Source organism: Epinephelus fuscoguttatus, linkage group LG24 (assembly GCF_011397635.1).
Source record: "Epinephelus fuscoguttatus linkage group LG24, E.fuscoguttatus.final_Chr_v1".
In the NCBI taxonomy this organism is placed as follows: domain Eukaryota; kingdom Metazoa; phylum Chordata; class Actinopteri; order Perciformes; family Serranidae; genus Epinephelus; species Epinephelus fuscoguttatus.
In genome coordinates this window covers 13,851,594-13,878,685 of record NC_064775.1, presented here as the reverse complement: position 1 = coordinate 13,878,685, position 27,092 = coordinate 13,851,594, and the positions used below count along the sequence as shown (strand labels likewise).

Genomic DNA, 27,092 nt, shown 5'->3' with positions numbered 1-27,092 from the left:
AAGAATGAGAAAGAATTTCACTTTTAACACTTCAACAATTTGTGTCCTCAGTTTACAAACACTTCCGAGCTGTTTTGAATCACACATTTTATCTTCTAACTTTTCTTAGGTACTGCAGCTGCCCTTACAAAGTACAAACTGTTTTATGCAGCATGCACACAATTGGGACATACTACTTCGTCGCAACATTGCACCCTAAATGTTGACCCCTTGCTCATATATATCAGTTACCTTGGAGATACAACAAAACATCATTCACCAAGATAGCCAGAGATGGAGGTCAACCCAGAGAGCTCTGCTGTTGTTACTTTGCAATGTATGTAGTTTAACTTTTAAGTAATAACTGTGGACATAGATTCAGACATATTCATGGCAGTAAAATTACACTGGCATTTCTGTCATTGTTCTTTTCATACTTATGTCCTTTTGATGTGGGTTATGATTATTTTGTTCACTTAAATAATTAATATTCCTATACTGGACTTATCAGGCACTTGCGTCCACTGTCATCCATCATTGCGGCTTCTGACTGCTGTTTGTTAGTGGCTCATTCGATGAAATACCTCCCTCTGCGCAAAAGCATGCTGGCTTGATTACTGCAAAATCCAATTGGATGTAGTACAACATCCTGGTATTTTTGACACACTGCGTTAACATATTATATATTGAGACATGCTTTATATTTTTCTGGCATACTAAATAATATGGTAGTTTTGGTATTGGCATGCACAGTATGAGCCTTTAACTATGCCAGTGGCTCTGTGAAGCTGCATTTTGGCACATTGGTGCTTCCAGAAACTGATCATGGGAGCTTCTTGTGTGCGGATCCATTTGTTTCTGCTCTGCTAGATTGTTATTTGACCCAGCACCCATTTCATTGGATACTGGGATGTGTGTCTTTTTTTAAAAACTGTTTTTAATGCTTCCAGATAATGACGCACACACAACAAAGCTCAGTTAGCATTAGATCTTTATTTCTCATGTCACTTTGAAAGCTTACAAGGAGCTTACATTTAACTTGGGAATTCTCAAATGACACAAGCAAAGATTATATACAGTACTATAAACTGTCAGCTATGATAAAGGAGACCAAATGTACACATTTTGTAGTTATTTCCGTAGCATATGTTTTTCTGTAAGGTATAGATATTTTTTTTTTGCCCGAGGCAGGTGCCCGTATCCATAAAGCATTCCATATTTCCATACTTAACTCTTTGCCGTTATAAAAATATCAGATATTTCTTTATTTCTTTCAATCCCTGTGTTGACAAGTGCGTCTTGATGCAACTCCTCAACATTATTGCTGCATTAGCACAGTAGTAAATTCTGGAACTCTTAAGTAAACATATATAGTAAAACATGGCTATTAGCGACTTTTTTCTTTTTTTTTTTTTTTCCTCTTACGTGTTTCTTTAAATACTCGACACACTTTCAAAGTGCAAAAAACTGATCTGAAAATTAAAAAAACAAAAACAAAAAGGTGCAAATCATACTACAAACATCTGGTGAGAGCATAAAAGAGGACATGGCACTTCTAGCGTGGTGTGGAAGTGAGAACAGAAATGTCTGGAGTGAGGAAATAAGGATGGCGTTGATGTCTGCAGCTTGGCTCGTCCTGGTCTGCAGCTTAGTTTGGCCATGAGCACGTATCATGATGGGATTGCCTGTGATGGTCCTTGCCAGTTTTTCCTCGCCTCCACTTTTAAAGTAACGCTAAGGATAAATTACAAGCCAAGGAAAAATAATACTTCACATAATATCAGCAATCAACCACGCTCAGTGGTTTCCCCTTGTAATTGTCCTCAGCTCCACTCAATACTGTTATTTAAGAGCCGCTGCCAACACAGATCTACCTCCATTCTTGTCCTAAACAATTTCAAAACTGACTTAAATTGTCTAAACGTAAGTACAAGCAGCAGCTTCTCCCCTGACTACAAAAACAAAGGAAAAGCTTCTGCCTCTAAACAAATAAGCTTAGTATCATAGTTAGTTCGGTGATTCAGCAGGTGATTGAAATGGAAGATTGGAACTCAGTCATTTATAAGGAGAACACTGATGAATACTGAACTGAATATCATTCACCGACAAGTAAAAGAAACTAAATCTCAGATGAAATGCCAGAACGTAGATGTGTGTATCTCAAAAAGGCAAGGCATTTTCTGTTCTTTCTGTTGGAGTAACTTTTGAAATCTTTAAATATCTACTTTTTAACATTATCAGTATCTACAAAATGCGCATGACCATTTTGTACACAGTGATTCATTTCCCGCAATGACAACTTGTAATCATGTACAGCTTGGCGACGCCCCTACCCCCTCCTCCTCCTCCTCCTCCTCCCACTGCCTCGGAGGACAAAGTCCACTTAAAGCACTTTACCTGAGGTTTCATTAAGAATGCTGCAATTTGCCTTAACAGGGAGTCTTACATACGCAAGAGCACACGTGCACACACACGCACACGCACACACACACACACACACACACACACACACACGCTCGCAGAGGTGCCCACACACATGTTGTGCATTTAAGCACGCACACACGCAGCTTGCACACTAAGATAATATCCCTGCAGGTTCATCAAGCATGCTTTCAGAGGTTCTGGGGATATGACGCCTGCATTAAGAGGGGGACTGAAGTCTTGTCTAGGATTTTGGGGGAGATTTTCGGCTCCTCGTCGAACAAATTCCATGTAGAGACTCCATGGTGTGAGGCTTTGGAAGTCTTGCGTATACAGAGCCCAGAGTCTGACTTGGCTGTTGCTGTTTTACTGGTGGGCTTGCTCTGACTTTGAGTCTTGTCCCATCACAGCCGATTCCATGGGCTCTGCTGCCCCCTGTATTTATCCTCTCGAAAGTAGCTCCGCTTTGGAGTTCAGTAATTTTTACAGGCTAGATTAGCCCCCCCCCCACACGGGAGGTCAAACGCGGTCAGCTGGTATTGAATGACTTGACCCCTGACTTTTAACCCTCTGACCTGGCTGTGGTGTTGGGGGGTGGGGGCATGGGAGAGCAGGGCTGGGGCAGAGAGCCAATTACTAGGGGGTGGAGGAGGACGTCCTACCTGTGGAGAAACTACAAAAAAAGGAAAACAAAAATGATAAATTATTGTCATCTACTGCATAAAAAACATATAAATGGATAGCTTTTCAAAATGCAGCACTCAAGCTCACTGAGTCAATGAGGCACCAAACTAAACTCTCTTGTATGCGTTTTTTCTTACAAAATTAACCAGTTAATTACCGGTTAATTGGTGTAAGGCTATCGAACGGAAACTTGACCAAAACTGACATCCCTAATCTGGATTATATGATGAGGATTCTGCTTTGTGCACAAAATCAGAGTCAAATGTTACCTCTGGAGCCTGTGGACCATGTGAGCCACCAGGGAATCGGAGATGCCAGGATAGGCCTCCTCAGCCAGCAGGATGGCCTGCCTCAGCTCATCCAGGACCATGGGGTTTCCATTCACCTGCTCCTGTCTCGCCTTCAGCTGGTAGCAAGGGGAAAGGAGAGGAGGCCGAGATTTGATTAGACTGACAAAATACAGATAAGATGAGATCTCCAATTTGATCTGAGCAGGGAGCCATCAGGGTATAATTCTAGGTCAACGTACCAGAGTTCGTTTTCTGTGAAAGCACCCAAAAAGTCAGTTTGAGGCACAAAGTACAAAAGTAACATTTCACTACATTCAACATAGGCCTAGTCATGACTAGGCATGGGACAAATGAACATTTTTGGTCATGTATATCCTGGCCACAATAATTCTGATTCACAATATTATCCTGATAATCATCATAATATGCTTAAAGCTCTTAAAATGACACTTAAACATACTGGAATCATTTAACTTTATGTTTTGTTAAGAGACAAATATTTGTCTTGCCTCACAGAAAGGACACACATTTTTTAAAACAATTTTTCATGACAAGAAATCTTAAAAAGCCAGTTTTTCAACTATGTGAAATGGCTTCATATCTTTTGATACAAAACACACCATGGTTGATTGAGATCTTTTGCATTATTTGAATTTGCTGTACACACAGCTGGTTTTTGCAGAGTCTCTCTTATTGTTGGTACCCAGCCCTGAATCTGATGACATCGTTCTACATAATAATTATCCCAATTCTTCTGTTTGGCAGTGTGTTCAGCATGCTTTCAGAGAAACAACCCTTCAGGGCAAAGCACATTCCGTTTTGGGATATTGTGCAGTGCTACTAGCATGACAAGTTAGTAGAACTGGCTAATGGCTGCTGCTGCTGCTGCTGCACTGGTTTATAACAGTCGTGCACAATATTTCCACCCAGCTGTATTTGAATTGAAAACACAATTGCATTTACACTTGTGTTGGGTGTGGTCACAGTGCATCCCTGACAACATCTGGATGTGGTTTGGCAGATCATAGTCCATCCTCAATGCGTTTTGGCTGCAGTCACACCTGCACTTTGATGTGGTCAAGCACTATCTAATTGCAACCCCATCACCCAAAAGGCTTTTTAATGCAAGGGATGAAGGGCGTCTTTGGGTGCTACTGGACACGATATTCACAATTATCCTGACAATGGAAACCAACATCAACTTACTGTGAGTGGGTTTTTTTTTAATCACAATATGCAATAAAATTCTTTATTGTCCAGTTGTGAGTGTCAGGGAGATTGATTTGTGGCCAGCCGGTCTGTTGGTTATCATATGGTAGGGATGGGAATCTCCAAGCACCTCATGATTCGAAAATGATTCAGATGCATCTTGACGCATCAACATTTTTGATTTCTGTTCTACTTGCTACTTTTAAAAAGTTGCGTACTGCATTTGTGGTGATCCATACTTTAACAAATTAATTCACTTACATTCAGTGTGGCTCTAGTACAGGTCCATCTTCCCTTCAACCTTATAACCAGAAAGCTTCCACACAGTTACTTTTAAACCAGGAAGTGCCAGTTGGACTGTATCTATCTGTGGATGCTCATACTAACCCACTGTGGGATATTTATGTCAGTGTTTACATACTGTAAAATTCACTGGAAATAGTATACAATTCATGTACTGTTGAGTAGTAAATGGTCCGAAGCCTTTTTATTTGTAAACGTTAACTGCATTAATTAATGAATTAATTAATGTTAAAGCAGCTTACAGTCTCCTGCCTGTATGAGGGGGAGGCGGAGTGCAACACTGTGTTGTTTTAACGTCTCGAGCAGTGGAGAGCAGCTTCTCTGCTGCACATTAGCTCCAGGAAAAGCTAGGATGCTGAGTGGGCCATGCACATGGTTTTTGAAGTGCAACAGACTAAGCAGAGAGTTATTTTCTTCACCACAGAGTTGGTTTAATTTTTTTAATGTTGCAGTGTGTGTGTTGATCGTCTGGTCTCATTTGTTTACATGGTGATCGCTGCTCCACTTAATGTTCGTCTTTGGGTGATGGCGTAGAAAGTATATACAATATACTTCACGTTTGCCTCGCAAATGTAATCATTTAGATATTAAATTAAAATAAGCAACCGCTGCCTTTTGTGAAGATAAACTGCAAGTTGATTGTGGTGCGCTGTAGACTGTGCTTGTCTGCTGGTCTCACGGCTGAGTTACGCCTCCTTCATTCCATCAACATCTTGATATTAACAAAAAATTTAGATAATCAATTTCTGACATTCGTGAATTGATGCCAGATCGTCCATGTCCTCATCGCGGTGCGTCTAAGAATCGATTATTTCCCCCACCTCTATCAGATAAAGCTCCTTACCTCAGCTAATGCAGGAGAGATGACAGTGGCCAGGCTCTGTGAATAAGGCCTCTTTGGAATGTCTTTTGTCTGTAGACAGAGTGAGACAGACATGAGAACAGGGAGAGTGGAAGGAAATTAAATTAGTGCAACTTCACCTTAGGGGGAATTATTTAAAATTAGCTGCGTATTTGCCCAAATAACATCACACCATTTTACCATGGATTAGTTCTTGTGAAATAATGCCCAATATCAATGTTGTTCTGTTGCAGTGAGATGAAGGCCTCACCTGGTCTGTTGCCCCCGACTGTCCCTCCCCATTCTGTAGCTTCTTGGGGTCCTTCTCTCGGATGGTGAAGATCCAGTCGTCACTGCCAAAGTCGTTCCCGCCCGATGCCTGGCCATCTTGCTCTCTGATTGGACAGGTATTAAAGCGGCTTTGAGCATTTATCAGGATGGGTGATGAAGTCATGCATGTTAAGTGCTTAAAGCCTATCATAACAAATGTGGGAGGAAAGCAGCACTGAGGATGTTTCTCTCCTGCAGCAGGATGTGTTTGTGTCAAATTGACTTTAGCACTTTTTCAAATCGGAGTAAAAGAGCTGCATGCAGAAGAAACAAAAAGGCAAACATCACAAGTAAGGAGGATGGTGTCAGACTTACGAGTCAGACTCATCAGAACTTGACTCTGTGGTTCTTGACTGTTCTGCCTTCCACCTCTTGTACTTGTCCACCAGCTCAGTCAAGTAGGAGGTTTTTTTCGCATGGCGGACGATCAGCTTATGCTTCAACAGCTCTTTGGCAGTCGGCCTCTGTGGAAACGTAGAGATGAACACATGATACGGTCAGAAGAAACATCCTCTGTGCAGACACACAAAAAAAATCTTTCAATATGAAATGCTACTTACAAAACTGGGCTCTTTGTTGAGACAGGCCTCGACAAACTCCTTGAGCGGTTTGCTGTAGTTGCCCTCCAGTGTGGGCGGGTTGTTCTTTGGGATGAGGAATAAAACCTTCATAGGGTGGAGGTCTGAATGGGGCGGCTCACCTTTTGCCAGCTCGATGGCTGTGATGCCCAGAGACCAGATATCAGCCTGAAACACACAGAGAGACATGGTAGTATCTTTGTATGAATAATATCTATACAAGCTAACCAACAATCAGAGCTACTAATAGAATCTCTACAGTAATCCACTTCTTCTTTAACTTTTTTCCTGTCATTGTATGACTTCAGCCTTATGGTGCTTATTATATGCTCTATATTGCTTTTTAATTCTAGTGTTCTGAGCTAAACCTCTGTAGAAATCATTGACCTCTCAACAGAGGAAGGTACAGCAGCCAAAGCTGTGCTCAAAATAACTGAGTACATGTAGTAAAACAGCAAAAAATTCGACTAAAAGTCAGTCATGCCAAAGCGAATGCCCTGTGGTTGGCTCATAGCACTCCTGAAGGTCTAAAACTCCACATGGGACCAATAATGATGAGCCACAGGTGCTGCAAGATTTATTTCAACTCTTTATAAGCTGTAAGTTTGATGTTTTAAACCGTGAATTTTTTAACGTGCTGAAACATCCAAGTGGGAGAAATAAGCCAAAAAACTTAAACCACTGTATTAAAAATATGATGCAGTTACGCAGCAACTAAAAGCCTGTTAACAGCTGGTATTTATGTGCGCCTTGGGTGATCTGATCACAAGCGGACAGCTTGAGTCTGTCTGTTCGCACTTGGCATTTGAATGCATTTCCGCGTGTCTCACTTGTGATCGGCTCTCACCTCCCTGCTTTACATGCAAACTACATGTACATCATTTCTGTTTGCAAAGACCAAATGTGTTGTTTTTCGATGATGGCAGATTTGTCATGCTATGCGCACCACTAAGAGACTACTCCTAGTGAGTCGACCTGCATACACACAGTGACAGGGCTAACTGCTGGCATTACACAGTTAACGTTACTCAAGAGTTTAACAGCAGAGTTGACCCGTTGTGGTGTTGGTTTTGAGTTGAAGTCGCTGTTCCCTAGGGATGGGTACCACCTGGTACCTGTACCTAACGGTACCTTTCTCAGTACTTCACTTTCTCTGTAATAAAAGCTGCTGGGGTGTTGTAGTAAACTAAAACACTATTCTATTCCTCTGTTATTTTCTAATCACACATAGAGCTAATCTATCTGTCTGCTTGTGTGGGTGTGAGTGGGCGAGTGTGTTTGTGTGTGTCTGCTAGTTTAGCAGCGACACTAAGCCTTTACTAAAATAATATAGAAAAACAGAAAACAGACAAGACGCCAAAACCGTCGGTGCAGGTCAGCGCGACAGTAATAGTTTTGACCCACTGGTAAGCTGACCGAGTGGCCAGTGGAGTGGCTGCAGAGCTCCGTGGCCAGCTTCCTGGCTTGGGGCACTTCCACCTCGTGTCTGAAATTGATCCTGGGGCTCAGCAGAGCTTTGTCGCCAGCCTTGGAGCTCCGTGGCTGGCTTCCAGGCTTTGAGGAGCTTTGCAGCACTTCTGCCTCTTGTCTACACCCGTCGGTCTCTCTCAGATGCACTCTCAGGTACTGACATTTGGCACCAATAGATTTAACATGAGTCGGTACTCTGTAGTACCAATGTCATTTGGTAGGTACCAAACTCTACGATTTGCTGGGGGGGGGGGGGACAACAGCCGTCAGCGCTGCCTGTACCAGCAGGGAGTTGATATGCAAGGACGTCAGCTGAGTAGGCAGTCCTTCAGTGTGGCCCTGGACACATCAGCATACCCACTGCTGAACGAAAGTGGCCATATGCGGACCTCCAAATGTGGTCTGAGTCACTTTCTTATTGTGGTCTGAGTGATTGGATCTCAAGATGCATTGAGGATGCACTGGGTGCATTCACACCTGCACTTAAAGCTGATCTGATCTAGGCTTGGGCGATTGGATGAATATATCACCAATCGCAAATCGACTGAGTCCATCACGGTTGGTTTCATTTTTGGCGATTTTTTGGGCAATTTTTGTCATTTTATTTTGCTAAATTAATGGTCTGTCTCCACAGAATTCAACTCAGTACATGTAGTCCATAATTACTATGTAGAGCACAATTCAAAGTGTGTGCGTATTGGAACTGGCAGCTTCACACTGATTTCCGACGAGTCTTTCACAAAACACGTCAGTGATGGCGGAGCTGAAAGTTACCGGAGACCACCGGGCACGTCAGCGGCGCGACATGCCTGCAGTGCGAGTCCTGTAGCAGCTCGCCCCCCTGTTAATCAGCGGCTCCGCCGGCAACGGGAGCGGCGCGATAACCCCCGTCTGCCGCGCGACAACTCTCTATTTTAGGATGCTCTTCTATTTTTGTCGCGCTACACTCCCCTACGCGACCCTCCAGCAGATAAAACTACACAAAATAGTGTGGTAAATGAGCACAATGTGTTTTTTAATGAATAAACCCTTATCAGAGGTGATATGTGATGATTTTTTTTCATGCATTTACCCATGTTTATCCATGACATTGTGTAAATGTCCGTGGCGGACATTTGAAAGCGAGTAGATGACAAACAGTACAGTAAACTTGTAGGTAACTCAAATATATGTAATAACAAGACGCTTGACGTGACACTTACGAACGAAGAACAATGGAAAAATAAAGTGCAAAAATCACATAAAATAATAAAGTCCCTTTGCGCTGTCTTTAACTCAAAAACACAGTGTTTTACATGTTTTTGGAGAGGAAAACGAGCATGTGAACCATATCTGGCTTAAGCAAAGTGCGCATATGGTTAACAATGTTACCAGCCGTGCTAAACACCCTCTCTGATGGCGTGCTTGTTGCCGGTATGCACAGATATTTCCGTGCCATGTTGGACATGAGTCGGCTCGCAAAGCACACTGCATTTTTTTTGCTGCATTCATGTGGTGTCGGGAGATCCGAGTTGCCGAGTTGTTTTTCTGACATGAGGTGGCGTTCATGTGAATTATCCCATTCTGAAAGTCATTTTTCCGATTCTTTCCGACATCACATGAATGCAACATCCCCCCTCTTTTTTTTGTTTCTCCGCCACACACACACAACTGCCGAATATATCGGCAACCGCCGGTTGATGGGCTGACGGTGGCCGGTTGGAAATTTTTAATATATCGCCCAACCCTAATCTGATCACCTATATTAATACCAGGTGTAAACCCTATACTGGCAACGACAGCGCATAGCTGCCTGCTGTCATAGTAACACAACATGCTTTCCAGCTGCAAAGCAGTCACAAATAGCAGCAGCATTTGTTTTTACATACTGAGAAAGTATTTGTAGTTAGTACTCAGTTGTCAGTACTGTTTGTGGAGGAATAAAAAAATCAATGTAGTGAAAAGAGTGTATGACTCATCGTCTTTGACCTTACCTTGGAGTCATAAGCTGACTGTTTGATGACCTCAGGGGCCATCCAGAAGGGCGTGCCTACAAAGGTGTTGCGTTTGATCTGAGTGTCGGTGAGCTGTCCCGCCACACCGAAATCTGCCAGCTTCACCTCTCCTTGCTCGGACAGAAGCACGTTGGCAGCTGTGGAGGGGAGCACAGATGGATGGTTTGATGTGATGCAGCTCAGAACACACATCTTCAGACACTTCTGCCGACGCCATTTATAAGCATCGCCAATTTATTTAATAAAGAGGCAACAACTGTCAAAAGCCTTTTAGTGAACTGCTGCAGAGGTTCATCATCTCAATTCCCTGATGAAATACAAACTATATAATGAATGAAACCATAAGTGGACGTCAGTACCATTAACATGCTATGTGATATTTGTGTGTGCTCAATGATGCCATTTAGTGAGCTGAAACCTCCCTCCTCTAATAGCAGCACTCTCAGTCAGCCCGCTACCTTTGATGTCCCTGTGGATCTTCTTCTCAGAGTGCAGATACTCCAGGCCCTTGAGGATTTCTCTAAGAATCGTGGCGATCTGGGTCTCATCCAGAGCTCCAGGCTCCATCTTTAGAAGAAAAACAAACAAAGACCATAAACTGTGGGTGTCAGCTGAGCCTCTAGGGACAATTATTCATTCTACAGGGCTGACAGTAGAGCATCTAAAGCTAAACACACGACTTTGATTCAGATTGAAAGGAGCAGCTTACCTAAACTACACTAAAGAATACGTCTGGTGATATAACTTTCCTTATTCACGTTAAATCCCATGAAAAAAGCCAAACCAACAATGAATGCATCTACTAACAAGTATAACGACGATATATCTTATTCCTCTGCGGCATACATTTGTTTGTTTTTTAATTACTTCCCCTCTCTACCTATTCCTCTTTTCTCTTTCATGTTCTCTTCCTTCCTGTCTTTCTATTGAATATGTGTAGCAACTGTATCTCTGGAGAAAAAAGAAACCTGTGTGAGCACATAAGGAGGAGATATGACAGGAAAAGCATATTCGGCGTTTTTCACAATTTTTATAATGGAGGCGCCACGTTTCATGCCTCCGCTAACGTCAGAGGAAACTATCATTTTTATGAAATGTAATATTGGGGTTATTAAGCTTCAGAGAAAACGAGCAGATGTGCCACATGACACAGCAAAGGAGGTATTTAGAGCTGCAGTTTGTAACTGTCATGTTTGTTTAAAGTGTCACTATATTTACACAGCACTTAATGAGACAGGTCTATGAAAAAAATGATACTCCTCTGGCTACTCTATTGCCTTGTAGTGCTTCTAATGACCTTATTGCATGTGAACAAATACAACCAATTAGAGTCAATGAGTCTCTATCGCAGCTGTGAATCACGTCAATCACTGCTTGTGAACTCAAACTGTTAAACTAGGCAGCGCTGATCAAATATGAATTAATATTCTGTTATTGCCTATTTGTCACCTCACATGTTTTCAGAAACATATTTTAGCACATTGTTTAGCTGTGTAATAGGAAAAGCTGGTTGGGCTGGTGCCTGATGCTTCTGTCGACCATTTCCAACATGGTAGCCACATCACAATCCCCAGTACAGTTGTTATGAAATAGGGAAATTAGCTATAGAGACCAAAACTTTTTTTTTTTTTTTTTTTTACCAGGCAGCATGGTTATTTCTGCTGTAAAGTTGGACATTGTAACATGGAGGTCTACAGAGATTGACTGGCCTCTGAAGCGAACTTCAAGTGGCCTTTCAAAGAACTGCAGTTTTTCTTGTTTTTGGCACTTACTGTTGGCTTCATTTATCAGCCCCCGAGGTTTCCACTTGGTGTGTATACATATGTAAAGATGGAGTGGAGTAATGGCGTCCTGATCAGAGAATGAATTGTGGTAAGCCAGTCTGGCTGTGCGTGCCTGCATATGTGCATCGCCCCAGCTAACTCATCGACCCTGCAGCAGTTACCCCTGATACTGGGGCGTTGCTGTCACTAAAGCCCACTCCAGTCATACTGTATGTTTACTTTGCAGAGAGCAGCACTTCGTAATATTAAGGAAATAAGAGAGGCTGTCAAAAGTGTCAGATACATCAACGTGTATCTCTCCAGCAATCACATTCCCCAGTGCAACAAAAACCCAAAGCAGGAATCACTTACCAAATCTAATGCTGAGCCTCCACCTAAATACTCCATAATGATCCATAACTTTGTGTCCTGAAACAGTGGAGACAGAGAGACAGGAGAATGAGCTCCCAGTGATGAGCAAAAGGGGGTCATTAAGCACTGGGTTGCATTTGTGGAGACATATTCATAGCTTGTTTATGAAGATGGTTGCCGGCTTATTGCAAAGCGTCAAGAGCCAGGTGCATTCCAAAACAAGTCGTGATGACACTAATAAGGGCTTGGTGGGTGTCTGAATTTGTATGAGGCTAATCCCTTTTTAATTTAGGATTATTTTGGGGAAAAAGTGGGTAGAGGAAGAGAAATCCTTTTTATGTCTCATCCCATTTGCTCACTTTGAGGGGAAAACCGATGAAAAAAAACTCTTAATTCATATCACTATGGCTATAACTTTGACCTGTGACATCATATATGTAAAAGCATCACCTTCAGGTATGAGCCGTAGTACTTGGTGACAAAGGGGCTGTCGCACTGGCTCAACACTGTGATCTCCTGCTGAATGTCTTCAATCTCGTCTTCCGCTTCCTCCAGGTCAATGATCTTGATGGCCACCACTTTCTGTGTGCGATTGTCGATGCCTTTGAACACCTCGCCAAACGAGCCCTTGCCAATGCGCTCCAGCTTGGTGAACAGCTCCTCTGGGTCAGCTTTGGCGTTCTGGCGGTGATGGGAGGGGGAACAAAGCAGGGGAGGAAAGGGAAGGTGGATTTAAAACAAACAAAAGAAAAGGAAAGAAAAAGGAATGTTTGAAAAGAACTGAATGTTGGGGAGTAAATAGGAAACACCAGCAGGGTGCCATTCTTACAGGATACATTAATTCACTCATTACAGCACCTTGTGTTTGTGTACACAGAGAGAAAGACACAGGAGAATGAAAGGGAAAGAGTGTAACAGTTGGATAACAGGCACGTTAAAAGGAATTTAAATAACACAAATATGCTCCTTAAATAGATTTTTTCCAATACCCTGCTGTACCTTTGGTACAGGTGGTTCATGATTGGCTAGTCACTTTCTCTTATTAATCCCATAAAATGTCAGAAAATCAGTCCATTGACATGTCTTCAAATGTCTTGTTTTGTCCAACCAACAGTACAGAAGCCCAAGATATTCAAATTGCAATAATAAAAATTGATAAAAGCAGACACATGCAGGGAATCTTATGGTTTGCGCTGCTGAAACAGCAATGTTTTTGGCATTTTTGCTTGAAAAATGACAAAAAAATGTCATTCATAGAATTCTGACACATTTAAGGCCAAAATTTTACTCCGAGCAGTGGCAATCCTAGACTCTGTGCGGGTCCAGGCAAAAGATTCGTTTGAGGTTCTGATGGTTGTTCTGACGGTTACACCTAACGTTGGACTGTATGGCAGTTACAGGTAGCTAGAAGACTGTCCTCTCTAACAGTATCCAGGATTTTGGAGCAGTAGCAGTGCACTGTATCATGCCTTTGTGGGAGGCTTAAGGGGGTTTATAGTTGTCATTGCAAAATATGCCAATATGATCACCTAAACATTTGTCTGATATGAATTGCCTGATGGTGCGCTCCTGACTCTGAGTGAATTTATGCATACCAGCCCTAGTGTAGATGGTTTACTTTTCTAATCCATAACAAACAAACATGAGAGACATATGGAGAGGAGTTAATTTAACTAAATTTGATATGACTTAAATAAAAATATACAAGTCTATCATGAACAGTTTAAATTAAATGTATTTATATTGATTTGGTGACGTCAGCATGAAACCTCATGCAGAATCTCATGCTGAATCTCATGCCATTAAAGATTTTACATATGCCTGGGTTTTGGACAGATAAAGTGCTGTATTTGTAAAGGAGCCAGTTTGTGCTGAGATGCAATGATGAACAATCTCTAACATCATACTCTGTTTACAGCCCAAATGACCCTTGGCACTCTGAGACGCAATGATAACTCCTCTTGAGGCCGTAAGGACAGGAAACACAAATCAAGCACTGATGCATGATTCCAAACTGTGTTAAAATGGTCAGACAAAAAAAAAAAAAGCTTAGGTGGACCTTTGAAGTGTTTATGAGTAAGGGAAAATGCTGAACATGTGTTCAGTGAACCAATTACAAACCACATTTCCAACTTTTCTGGAGCAGCACACTGTAGCATGTGTATGTGAGTGTTGACTCAAGAAAAAACTACTTGAATGCCGCAGGAAGTGAACAAAAATGACTTAACTCTCCAGAGGCTGTTATGTGGGAAACACAAGAGCAGGAGCCGACAAAAACAACTTCCTTTTATGACCTCTTTTGAGCAGAGAAAGGGTCAATATGCCCGTTTTGAGACAGCCAAAAATTTAACAGCTGCCTCATGCAAGAGGGGATCCTCATCTCAGCAGTGAAGATCCTTTTGGTGCCATGAAAGAGATATATTTCAGAAACTGAGCAGTGTAATGTAAAGTGTGATACAGAAGTGATAAATTGATGAGTCATATTTTATTAAAACAATTAAGATGCTTTGTTTGGGGACAAGGATTCAAACTGGCACTAGAGCTTCAAGTTAAAGATACTGACTTTTCCTGCCAGATTTACAACTTACATTTAACTGGTCTCACAGCAGTCGTTGAAATTTAGAATTCAACTCAAAATGCTGTGCTTCTGTGTCCTGTGGTTTAATTTAAGAATAATCGCTACATACAATCTTCACCTGACTGGCAGCAAAAACTTCTTTACAACTTAGCATGAGTTATTATGTTTTAGATGGGCTGAGGGTTTTATAGGTGCCAAAATCCCAGCAGTTTGTCTGCCTCTGATGCATCCTCCCCCAGGTTCTGAGTCTGCATGTCCTTACTTCCAAAGCAGAGAAATCTGCTAACAAGCCTGCACAGGGAATATAATCTGGTGCATGAGGCAGTTTACTTTAGGAACAGTTATCTCCTCTAGTTATCTGCCGAACACAATTATCCCCTACAGGCAAAATCCTAAAGATAGCAGCAAAGGCAAGAACAAGGCTCATGTGTGCATAATAGTTTCTTTGTACAGGGGACTCAGGGAGCTCTATTGCTTTCAAGTCACGGCTGAAATATCGGAATTTTGCATTCAATCTTTCTGTTGCAGAGATGTGGCATTCAGAGGCTGGCAGACAACATAACATTAATAATGATGACATAGCAGAGATGTAAATTAGCTTTTCACTATAATGTCTGGCGTTCCATATAAATTATAATTGCTATCATGGACCTTTATTTCTCATTTTTTCTTTCAATCAATATTGACATCAGTTACACACCGAGCATGCATTTTCTCCTAATCAATGCAGCACGAATACACATCAGTACACGATCTCTGACATGCTTCCGACCTCGGGAGTTGTAGAGTTTACGAGGTGTACTTGAGATGCTCAAAGTCACAGAGTTGCATAGGTGTGCATTGCACAAACACACAGCAGGGAGTCAGAGAGTGTACATTGTGTTCTGGCAGTGAACTACTTATTGCGGAACAAATCCAAAAGACATCAGTCTTACCTGCATCCCCGGCAGGTTACCCTGAACTGGAGAATGAGCCATGGTGATGCTGCCTGGATATGCGCCTCGTCCAAAAACGCAGGGCTGAGCTGTCCTCGGCTTCACTTGTTTACAGTCCCGGCTGTGGTGCCGTTAATGTTAGCAAGCTTCCAGGGCTCCTGGTCACACGGGCCTACTGAGAGCCGTCCCAGGTACTTTTATGCAGAGAGAAAATGTCCTTCCACACACGCTGGTGTACCTCTCCTGTGTCGGAACAACCCCAAGTCACCCAAAACAGCTGAGCAAGCTAACAGCCGTCTGCTAATGCTAACTCCGAAGCTGCAAGCAAGAAATCCGCAATGTTAGTTTGCTAACCCGCTGGCTAAGCGTCAACTAGTGCGTTAAATCCGATTTCCCACTCAGGGAAGTAATGCTGCTGAAACAAATTGTAGCTGTCAGAAACGAAGAAGTAGCAACAACTAATTATAACAAAATTACCCCACTGTCACTTTCTCAACGCGTATTCTCTCGCAAACGGTGTTGTCAGCTAGCTAACATGGTTAGCTCGCTAGCTAGCTAGCTAACGCAGACAACCTGACAAACGTTCTGTCAGCGGGCTGGCTTGGAGCACGATTGGTCTGCATATCGAAAATGTCACCCACAGAATGGAGTCTTGAACAAACCGATGACCCAGCTTTTTATCTTTGCACTAACTTGTCTTCGGCAGCTCTACAGGTCTGGCATTTGCGGCAAGGATAGCTCGCCAGTGTTTTTGTTTCCTCCCTCACTTTCGTCCTGTACTCTCGGCCATCTTGTCGGAGCTGTGACGCCTGGCTGGGCGGATCCGGATCCGGATCAACAGCAACATCCTGACTGCTCTCTCAGGTGCTGATGCGAGTTGCATGGACCGAGGTTTCCCAAAAAAATTATGAGTCAGTGATATACAGAGAGAGCTACATTAAATTGTTTTATTATGACTGTGCAATTCATGATCACATCTAAGGATACTACAGTTGATGATTTGGTCCACACAGCCTGAGAGAGTGCTATTAAAGGGATAGTTCAGATTTTTTTTGAAGTGGGGATGTATGGAGTACTGATTCATGGACAGTGCATCTATACAGTAGATGTCAGTCATCATGCCCCTAGTTTCAAAAAGAAGGCTGGAGTCAGACACAGAAGCTCAGCAATGTACTGCTGTGGAGGGGTCAGCAACAAAATATATTTTAGCCACCTAAAAAAAGTCCCACTGAAAAAACAATGGCAATTTAAGTGAATGCTAATTTTAGAATAGTTTTGCTGCTTCACCTGAATGTCAGAAAGTGATTTCCAATGGGAAAATTAAGCTGTTATGTCACTCTCTTGAAAGCCAGACTCCATTGAGAAAAATGGTGATTTAACATTGCTAAGAACAGGAGCTGCTGGTTTACCACTGCCTCAAATAGCTATGTTCTTTCTTTTGTTATGTGACTTTGGGGTTTAAAAGAATTAGTTCAGATTCACCAAAGTCACACAGTAACACAAACAAACCAACCAATCAAAGCAGCTGTAGACCAGCAGCTCCTGTGTTCAGCAAGATAAAATGACTGTTTTTGTCAGTGGAGTTTGGTGGCTTTGATGAGAGCATAGATCAAGGATTGAAGCTGTTAAACAGAAAGGTGAAAGTGGTGAAAATACTCTTAATGTAGCATTCATTTAGCAGACATTGATCCCACATTTTTGGGTGGGACTCTTTCCGTAGGTGGCTAAAATATGTTTTGTTTTTGACTCCCATCCACAGCAGTATATTGTTTAGCTTCTGCGTCTGACTCCAGCCTGGTTTTCCAAACTAGGTGTGTGCCGACTGACATCTACTGTATGTACAATATCTCTTTAAGGTAATTCATAAACCACCTTTACACAGCTATAGCTTCATAAAAGTAGAGATACTGATTAAATCTCTTCCTAGTTTGCAATGAGGCAATGTGAAAGCCTATCAGGTTATACGCTCCATCTTGGGAATCACTGCCTTAACTCACCGGCAGCTAATCCTACCAAATCCACTTTTTATTATTAAAGGTTGCATTACTGTGGTAACTTAATTACAGTAAAACACTTAAAGTCATCTGTAATACTGATACTCAGGTAATAGCATTATACTGCCTACTCCTTAATTGAGATAACACAATTGCATTGACTAAATCAAATTCCAGTGATTTCCCAACCAGTGCTACTTGCAATGCATCAGTGCTACTTGAGTTTAATTGACGTTTCATGTGTTTCCCCAGAGGAGGGCGCCAGTGTATAAACTTTTCTGCAGTGGCATCCTTGTGTAATCTGGATGCTGATGCCGGTGCACCATCGCGTGCTGCAGCTACATATAATGACAGGATGGCCGGTGCATAACTGCAGCTGGTGTTTTTGTTGTCGCAGAGAACATTGGATGCAATAGGCCGATCATATAATATTTATTTATAACTGAGGACAGATTCTGATCACATTGATGTCTGTACAACCTGTTCTAATCTTCGCTTGTATGGCGCAGGCCAGTGGTTGAGAAAATCCACATGGGTCGCTCCAACAAGGCACACTGCCTACACTGAGAAGGCACTGCAACATGAATGTATTGGTATTGCTGCTGTTTTTAAACTGGATGTCATGATACACTGGGATTTTATGTGTAATGACAGATTGATATATGGATGAAACGCCAGGTCGCTTTAAATTCAAAATCGCGTGATACACATGCCCCTGTAATGAAACAGCCAATTGGAAGAGATTTTTCATGTAAGAGCCCACGCTTATTTAGACTCAAATATTTCTCTGTGGCTATTTATACATAATTCTGTTGGAGCAGTGTTAACAAATGAATCACTGGATAAAAGTGTGCGCACAGCGCGTCTCACTTGTGCGCCTCATCATCGCCGCGTCCAGGGTTGAACGCGTGTAATGGGAAGCACTGCCTCCCTCCTTCATGCGTAAATTATGTAGGGCAGGACGGGAATGCTGTGCTACCTCCATTTGAGAAAACCCGGCCGGTGAATCTGAGAGAGAAAGACAAAAAAAAAAAGAAAACACAAAAAGCCGCCTTCAACCAGCGTCTGGCAGAAGAGGAGTAGCGCATCACGACTTTCCTATTGTGAGGCTGAGGAGAAGAAAAGATGGACATCACGGATCAAGGAGCTCAAATGGAGCCGCTCTTACCGACGGTAGATAGACACGCTATTGTTATATTGAATTTCATAAACTGTGGAATCTTAGACAGAGCTGAATGGACTCTTGGTCCTCAGTTTATATAATTTCTCTTTAGAATAAAGCACGCACACTTGGGATGACCATCAATGTACGATTCATATTCAATACCTCTGTTTCAAAATGACCCATATTTTGACTGTTTTGCTGGTGTCGCGTGGATATCGTGACAAGCATGAATGTTGCGCACCACAAATTGACCAAATTGATCTTTTCGCCGTGTGCACAATTCATATTTGGGCAAGCAATTATCTCGCTATCACTACAAACGCCTACGCTTTCACACAGAAGGCATTTGTGATGCACTGTACAGGTTGATATGTTACACAGCTGCTACAGTAATGTGTTGTAGCTTTCTGCCTGCATGGAAAGGCTCCTTTAATATGTTGCCTTTCAACCAAATCATATAGTCAGTCGACCCAGTTGTTATGCTCTATATCAGACCTGCTATTAAGCTGTTGCTTTATGTATACAGTCCTGTGGGTCCATGATGTTGCACTGAGATGAGAGCATAAAGTGTTTGAACAGTGAGCAGACAGTGGAAGGTATGCCTCATCAGTTGGATATAATGAGCTCACCGTCTTTCCATCTTTCCATGGGGAGCCTCACTGGATTATTACGACTTATTCATAACCCGTTTGGCCTATTTGTGCACATTTTGAGAGCATAACAGAAATTCATAAAAATCAGATTCTTTAACATGCTCATCATGGTATTCTCGACTGAGCAGTTATCCTCCCCTCTCTTGAAATCACCATCCATCGGCCTGAATGATAGAGAGTTGCTGCCCAAGCACCCCCCACGTGTTGGTGGACTACAGCAGGGATCAAAGGGGTTGAATCTGCATCCACTCAGGTCACAGGCCACTGGCAAAATTTCAAATGACCATGTATCAAACCTAACAGCCACTTGAAGGCAGATCCTGCGTCTGCGGTCAGCCTCTCCTCATGAACATTCAGGTGCTGAGAAAAAAAAAAGCATGCTGCCTTGGGTGCACTGTTAATGCCGGAAAGAGATGAAATACATTGCTTTGTGCTCCCCATGTTTAAAAGCAGTGATTGCTCTGGAGCCAAATCAATACTCTCCTTGTTCTATTTGTGGACGTGTTACATGAGGACTTAGTTTTCCAGAGCGTACAGTGTACAGTTGAAGCCTGACAGCCGGGCTGATGTGGCGTGGGATGGCTGCTCTGTTTTCCCCTGCAGTCTCAATGCAGTGTGGTTGCTTCCCTGTCATTGTAACTCAGTGCTGCTTCCCCACTGTCCCTCCTCCTACGCAGCAAGCGAATGCGTTGTCATGGTTTCACTAGGATGTGTATGGGTATGTGAGGTGTTAGTATGGTGAGAATTTCAGGGAGTCCTCGGTACACAACATGGTTAGAGAGAACTATCCTATTGTACTCCATTTTACCAGGTTACCAGGTTCCCAAGGTCAAGCATGAGAGCATGTATAATTTACAGCAGGAAGGAGTGTATCTGAATGCCTCATTGCCATAATGCACTCTTTCTCAGTTGTTAGAGTTTAGACACTTGAGTTTACACATTACAGTAATGAATGCCTTGTTTTGTTGTCTTATTTCTTGATGTTCTCTGACTTGCAGGAGCAAAGTCCCCAAGAAAATAAAGAAGTGGTGAGTACTTCTCTCATTCTCTTCATCTGGCATGGACAAATGTCATATTGATCTGCTCAGTAATGACAATGATAAGTCAATGCAGTGCAGTTGTTAAGGACTAGTTTTAAAACCCAGCATGGACACAATCAGAAAATCAATAGTAAAAACAATAAAACAAGAAATATAAAGGGCAGTGCTGACTGTTGTAGTGTTACAGCAAGTCTGTAAAAAATAAAGTAAAAAAGAGATTGAATATAGGACAAACACTACTCCAACTGAATGTTTATGTTGCTTTGTACCTGCCTGATGTGTAACTCACAAGTTTCCCTTAATAACTTTATATGGTAATAATATGGCAATGTTGAATATAGGACTTTTACTTGTAACTTAGTACTTTACAAAGTTACAGTTGTGATTTTAATTCAGTAAAGGGCCGAAATACCTCTGCTAAAGAGGTCATTTAAAGTTTAAAAAGTAAAAAAAAATAGGCAGATTTCAGGCAGGCTGTTTTTGTCTTTTTTGGTAATTTCTGTCTTTTATTAGTCAGTTTGTGTCTCCTTGTAGTATTTTTTTTTATCTCTTTGAGGTCATTTTGTGTCTCTGAGGTTATTCTGTGTCATTTTGTTGTAAGTTTGTGTCACTTTGAGGTTATTTTGTTTTTTTGTTTTTTTTTTTGTCTCTGAAGTTATTTTGTGTCTCATTGCATTTCCTTTGCTTCTCTTTGTGGTCTTACTGAGTCTTTCTTGGTCAATTCCTGTTAATTTGAGTGACATTTTGCAGGTGAGGGCCAGGATGCCCCTGACACTTCGGGCCCTGTAGGCCCATTCAGTAATCCATCCATGCTCTGATCTGATATGATCATATTTTGCTGTTAATCCATGTTTTCTATAATCTGTAATCTACGGTAATATTGCACAACTGCATTTGTTTTTATATCTTTGATTAGCCAGCTTGTTTAGCAGATGTTGTGTATTTTTAGAGGCAATTGTCACACATGCCACGATGCATCTGGCAATCACACAAGGCTGAGAACACGCCGGGTAAATAAATAATAATAGATAATGGGAATTAAGTGCAATTGCTTTAAGAGCTCAAAGGTTACGAGCATAAACAGACAATTGAGCCGGTCGCAGAGAGGAGTTTTGATGCATGCATGTCATCTGTCCTGACAAAATATTGCTTATGCAACTGTGGGCTGCAAGCCAGACTGAGGACAAGAACTGAGTACAAAGTGCCTGCCAGTGGCTAAACTGTGAATCCTCCACTTAGTAGAACTTCATTTTCCCCCTTCGGACTTGTACTTTCCTAAATAATGTTAGGATGCAGGGATATTTGCCACTTTTGTTGTTTGTTAGTGTTAACCCTTGTACTCCTCAGGAGCTGAGGTTGCTTGCTACATCGATGGAATTTAATGATTATAAATAGTAAATTATTTCAAATCTTAGTTTTTGAATAAATATAAACATGAGCTCAGTGCTAATCTTTTAACCTAAAGGATCAAAATTTCTGCAGGATTTATTTTTTCATTAAACTCTGTCATAATGTATCTCATTTTCTAGGACACAAAGCTGCTTATCAACATGTCAAAAAGACTGTTATAGAATATTTTGTGTAGCCTTCAGCAATTTTTACACTAAAACAAATGTTTTATAGGCCTACTAGATTAAATATGATAGTTTGTGGACTCGTGTGACACGTGATGACTCACTCCAGAAAAGCACCTGATGAAACACCACCTCCGACAGCATCAGTGCTGTGGCATTTAACTGATCCTTAAGAAATAGTTCAACATGTAGGGAAAGCTGCTTATTCACTGTCTTGCAGAGAGTCAGCTGAAAAGTTTGATACCACTCATGCCTGTACGCTTAATATGAAGCTATAGCCAGTACCTTGTTAGCTTAGCTGTACAGTGGCCCTGAGAGCTCAATGTAAGTGGCCCAAGTAGGGCACTGACTTATGCAGGGGCGGCATAAAGTGCGTGCATACTCACATGTCGGAACAACATTCATTTACTTTTTTACTCTTTACTTCTCATATTTATTTTAATTAGTAACATTAGTATCTTACAGTTTTTCTATTAACATTAGTATCTTAAAGTTTCTTACATTTCTCACATCACAAATTTTGTTTGAAAAATCTACAAAGCACAACAGAACAGAGTAAATGTAATATAAAGCATCATTTGTCCTCAAAAAGAAATGATAGCTGCATAAGTAGACACCATACAAAAGGAAAAAAATGCAAGTTTAAAAGCACAATTAAAATAAATAAGCCTGTGTGGACAAAATATTGTATTGACAAAACAGTGAAATGCCAAGCTATAGCTGCCCCTGGCAACCATTGATGTATAAAGACAACTGGATACAGTGTTGGAGGTGGGATCCATTTATTCCTATGAAAGTTGCACAATGGTGCATGAAGCCATAAAACGTTTGACACACCGACTGTAAAATTAAGATTCAAAATTCAAGAAGTTTATATGCACAGTAAAAACTCAGCGGTTTACACCATACAATTAATTTCAAGTCTCCTTTTTCACAAAAATAACAATAAAATTAGAATTAAAACCCAGATCTTCAGCATCATTGGGCCCACAGAGCAAGTGCACAACAGACTTTGTCAGCCGAGTGGCTAACTTCCACTGGCTGAGCTGGCTACTTCCAGTTTAACAAACCTGAATTGGGATAAAAATGCTTTAATTGTGCAGCTCTTCTAAACTTTTGAAATGTTGTTGGACTGAATGGATCAAATCCTGATAGTGAAACATGTAATTTTTGGGGGGTTGTGATGCTCAAAAAATGTATCCACTGATTTACATAGGTCGATGAGAAAAAGTCTTTTTAGGCCCAATGACATCACGTCACAGACTTTGAAGTTGTTATTTCACTTTGTCAAATTGGCTTCAAAGTCCAGTGCACTTCCTGGAGGCCTAACAATAACACAACTCAAAAAACAAAAACAAAAAAACAAACAAACAAAAAACAAACAAACAAAAAAAACCCCGAAATGTACAGTGTAGGTTTCAGTTTGACTGAATAAATACCTGAGCTGCTAACGGCCATGTAATGTTCCCGACTGTGTCTTGCTTTCCAACTGCTGAGTAGAATGAAAGGGGTTAGCTGAAGCAGGAATGGTTAACTGAGGCTTACATTATGTTAGCCAGATATAACATTGATAGTTATTTAAAGAATCTCTGTTAGGGGACATGTAAGTTAAACCAGCAGTAGGTTTTGCTCACATGACAAATTGAAAGAATTCCCTTTGCTTGATTTGTTTATCTGTTAACAATAAAGTTAGTGCTGCCTGTTCTGTCATTACAGAAAGGTTTGGTATCAATTTAAAAATAATGTTCATGACGTCAAATGGCAACTTATTTTGACTTTTTGAAAATCATTAATTAAACAGTTTGCAATTTATTTCCCTTGAACGTTAATTGGTGACATTTTTGAAAGTAACTACAGCCATTGTTGTGTGGTGCTACTGTGTTTTTTAAAAATGCTGTGCATGTGTTGTCAAAGTTGTGAAGATATTTGTTTTAAATTGCTCGTGTATTGTCTATTTGCATGTGTTTTCTTAATGTGGACTGGAAACATGTGTTTTCCCCTGTTTCCAGTCAGGTTACTGATTGCTGACTCAGCTACATACTTAGCATAGAGACTATCAATGTTCTTATCTAACTCTCAGCAAGACAGTGAATAGGTAATAAGAGTAATAACACAATATATGTCAGACTGTTGTTGTAATCTTGAATCTGATCTTGAGAAATCTGTCTTGAAAGCTTTGACTTGTTCCTGGTTTGAAACAGACTTATTTAAGTCTGGACCAAATCCAATTGCCCGAATAAATGTTGGCATTTTACATTTCCGCAAACACTGGATACTTTACATTTGTGCGTTATTATGTAGCAGATACACTGAAACATTACTTTTCAACAACACTGTAGTGAACATGTGGTTAGGTTTAGGCACAGAAAACACTTCATTATGGTTATGAAAAGATCATGTTTTTGCTTAAAATACCCAGTTTTGAGGACACAATCTCCACTTGAAAAGCAGTGATGTCTCTGTAAGGAAAAACAGCTCTTTGTGCCACTATCCCCCCTGGAAAAACAACGACATGTTGCCAGATTACACCCATGTTTGGTGTCTGAAAAGCAGCAAGAAACACAGCAATGACTTGCTAAATCATTACAGGTTTTATTGTTAGTTGTGTATTTTTGCAACCGTATGAAAAGGGGCTTGACCTGTAGAAATTTGTGGAATACTGTAGTAAGTAATAATGTACAACAAGGTACAACACATGTTTTTAATGTGTATTTTCTATGGTCATGGTATGCTTTGTTGTATAGCTACAGAGTTTGATATCTTTGCTTGCCTTGAAAGTCTGTCTACTTCTTGACTTGAACTCGAGTGGACCTGGTCCTAGATTTGACTTGGACTTGATTGCCGTGGTCCTCATTACAACTCTGACATAACAGCAGGCTCTCTGCCAGGCTGTCTAGTTAGGGGCTGGTTGATTGGCAAGGTCGGAGAAGATCAGTGAGAACAGACGGAGGAAGTTTGCTGGAGATGCCCGGGCTTGTTCTTTTGAGCGTGGTGTTCTTGGATCAGTGTGAAATCTCTGTTTGACTTGGTGATCCAACTGTGCAAAACTGGCAGGCAGGCAGGAAGCCTCCCCACCGCAGCTAGGAGCCCAGACCGGCTGTGCTCCTTTCCATGGTTAATTATAGCAGTGTCAGTGGGGAGGAGGGTGAAGAGGGCATGGAGGTAGGTAGAGGGAGAGGATACGGAGCTGGATGAAGAACGTGAGAGACAGATGGTAAGATGAGGGGAGAGAGGTGTACAGAAAATTAGATGTTGTATTGTGATTTTTCTGTCTAATCTTCACCCGTGAATATTATACATGTCATCTTTGTCATTGAAAACTTCAAGAAATATCAGATGGCACAAAGCACAGAGACAGGTACTCAGGCAGTGCAGCAGAAATAGTTGCTTGTTCCTCCGGATCTGTTTCTAGCACACCATGCCTCGATCACAGTTTCGCTGACAATGCACTACAGCCAGGGAGCAGCTTCTTTGCCTCAGGTAGGTTGTGCAGACACACTCCCTCAGACACATACACTTAAAGATGCACATATACAGCAAGACTGCAACGCCAACTCTGCTTACTGCTTCTTTTATGTGAGGTGTGTAGTGACCGTGGCACATGTAGCCGTCAGGTGCACTGGGGCTGTGTGAAGCCCCTCATACAAGATGGTATTGTTTGACTCCGTGCGACCTAAGGCTTCTCTTAGGTAACAGAGCTACAGAGCAGAACTGTGCACAGCACAGCGTCAGTGATGTCAGAGCGCTAATCTCTCTGGGGGGATTGGCGGATGGACGCTTGTCAGAAACATTTGATGCTACTCTGGATGAAAGCCGTTGGAGGCAGAGGGAGAGGCAGAGGCAGAGTCGGAGCTGTGCTGAGCTCCCTGCTTTTGTTTTTATGTTGTGTTCGTGGAGCTTTCGGGGTGAGGTTGCTGCCATATTCCAGCATGGGAAGAGCTGCTGAAGAGAGCGGCTGAGGAGAGGAGAGGGTTCGACTAATGGCCCAGCAGAGAGGCTGACTTCATCTGTGTCTGCTGTTCTCTCTGACTTTCATTCACAACCACAAACATACACTCTGAGTCCAGAGTGGGGCTCAGGCCCTGAGCCTTAGCCTCTCGTCTTACCATTGCTGCAAGCACAAGGGGAGTTAGCGGGCATCCTGCCCCAACCTTATAGGAGGCACACCATGCTCTCAGTGGACCACAATAAAGGATTTATTTATCAGGTAGGTCACTCTGATCTTGCTCTCAAAAGTATGTAAGCAGTAATAGAGTGAGCATTTCTTTGACTTTGCTGTACTTTACGTTGCTTTTGTCAATTTAGACAACATGCAAAAATATACATCTGTTAATTAGTCAAGATTTGGATTGATTTCTGATTTGAACGCACTTTTGTTGTGACATTGATATCAAATAGCAGATAAAGGAGATGGCAGATATTATCTGGAAAAAGCTTACATGTGATCTACTGGCCGCAAAATGTAAATCATGTATAGGTGGTAGTCTGCGGAAGGCTCGCCTCCTGTGCTGCAGAGAGGGCCAGTTGTGCTGATGTGCATGCGAAAGGTCCCGGGGAGGTTGGCTGACAGATGGGACTGTCAGCCAACAGCTTATACCCGCTGTACTGACCCTGGTGATCTCTGAGGGGGAAACGGGCGAACAAAAGCCAGGAACACTGGATTTGTTTGTGTTTGAGCACATTGTTACATACATAGATGTTTTCTGGGCTGTTTGTGTTTTTGAGACATGCAGAAAGTTCTCTGATAGTACAATGCCAAACAGCTTTCAAAAATCTTACCCTTAAATCTTATTATGGAGGACAGCGTTCACACTTCTTATCTCCCTGTGTCCGACAAGGTCATAGAGAAGTGATGATGTAGAAATGTTCTCAGTGTACTTAGCATATTCTTCCCTGTGATGCTGCCGATGCTGATCCTG

At 41.8% G+C, this 27,092-nt stretch overlaps 2 protein-coding genes across 3 annotated transcripts in view; one reads left to right on the top strand and one right to left on the bottom strand.

Moving 5' to 3' along the window:
• Positions 1–959: 959 nt before the first annotated feature.
• On the bottom strand, positions 960–16,572 carry stk24b (serine/threonine kinase 24b (STE20 homolog, yeast)). Its single transcript, XM_049569829.1, has 11 exons — positions 15,748–16,572; positions 12,685–12,915; positions 12,235–12,291; positions 10,558–10,666; positions 10,079–10,236; positions 6,618–6,803; positions 6,373–6,521; positions 5,999–6,122; positions 5,731–5,799; positions 3,354–3,490; positions 960–3,073 (listed from the first exon to the last, which is right to left on the bottom strand). The coding sequence occupies exons 1-11, from the start codon at positions 15,787–15,789 to the stop codon at positions 3,037–3,039; spliced, it is 1,299 nt and encodes a 432-aa protein (XP_049425786.1). The 5' UTR covers positions 15,790–16,572; the 3' UTR covers positions 960–3,036.
• Positions 16,573–18,485: 1,913 nt separating this feature from the next.
• Positions 18,486–27,092, top strand: part of LOC125884705 (sodium-driven chloride bicarbonate exchanger-like) — a 57,966-nt gene continuing 49,359 nt past the window's right edge. The window contains exons 1-2 of one of the 2 annotated variants that reach the window (XM_049569822.1): positions 18,486–18,914; positions 20,558–20,587. In XM_049569822.1, coding sequence (XP_049425779.1) covers positions 18,867–18,914; positions 20,558–20,587 — 78 coding nt within the window. In that variant the 5' untranslated portion in view covers positions 18,486–18,866. The remainder of the gene's footprint in view (positions 18,915–20,557; positions 20,588–27,092) is intronic. The other variant, XM_049569821.1, reaches the window with a different exon arrangement.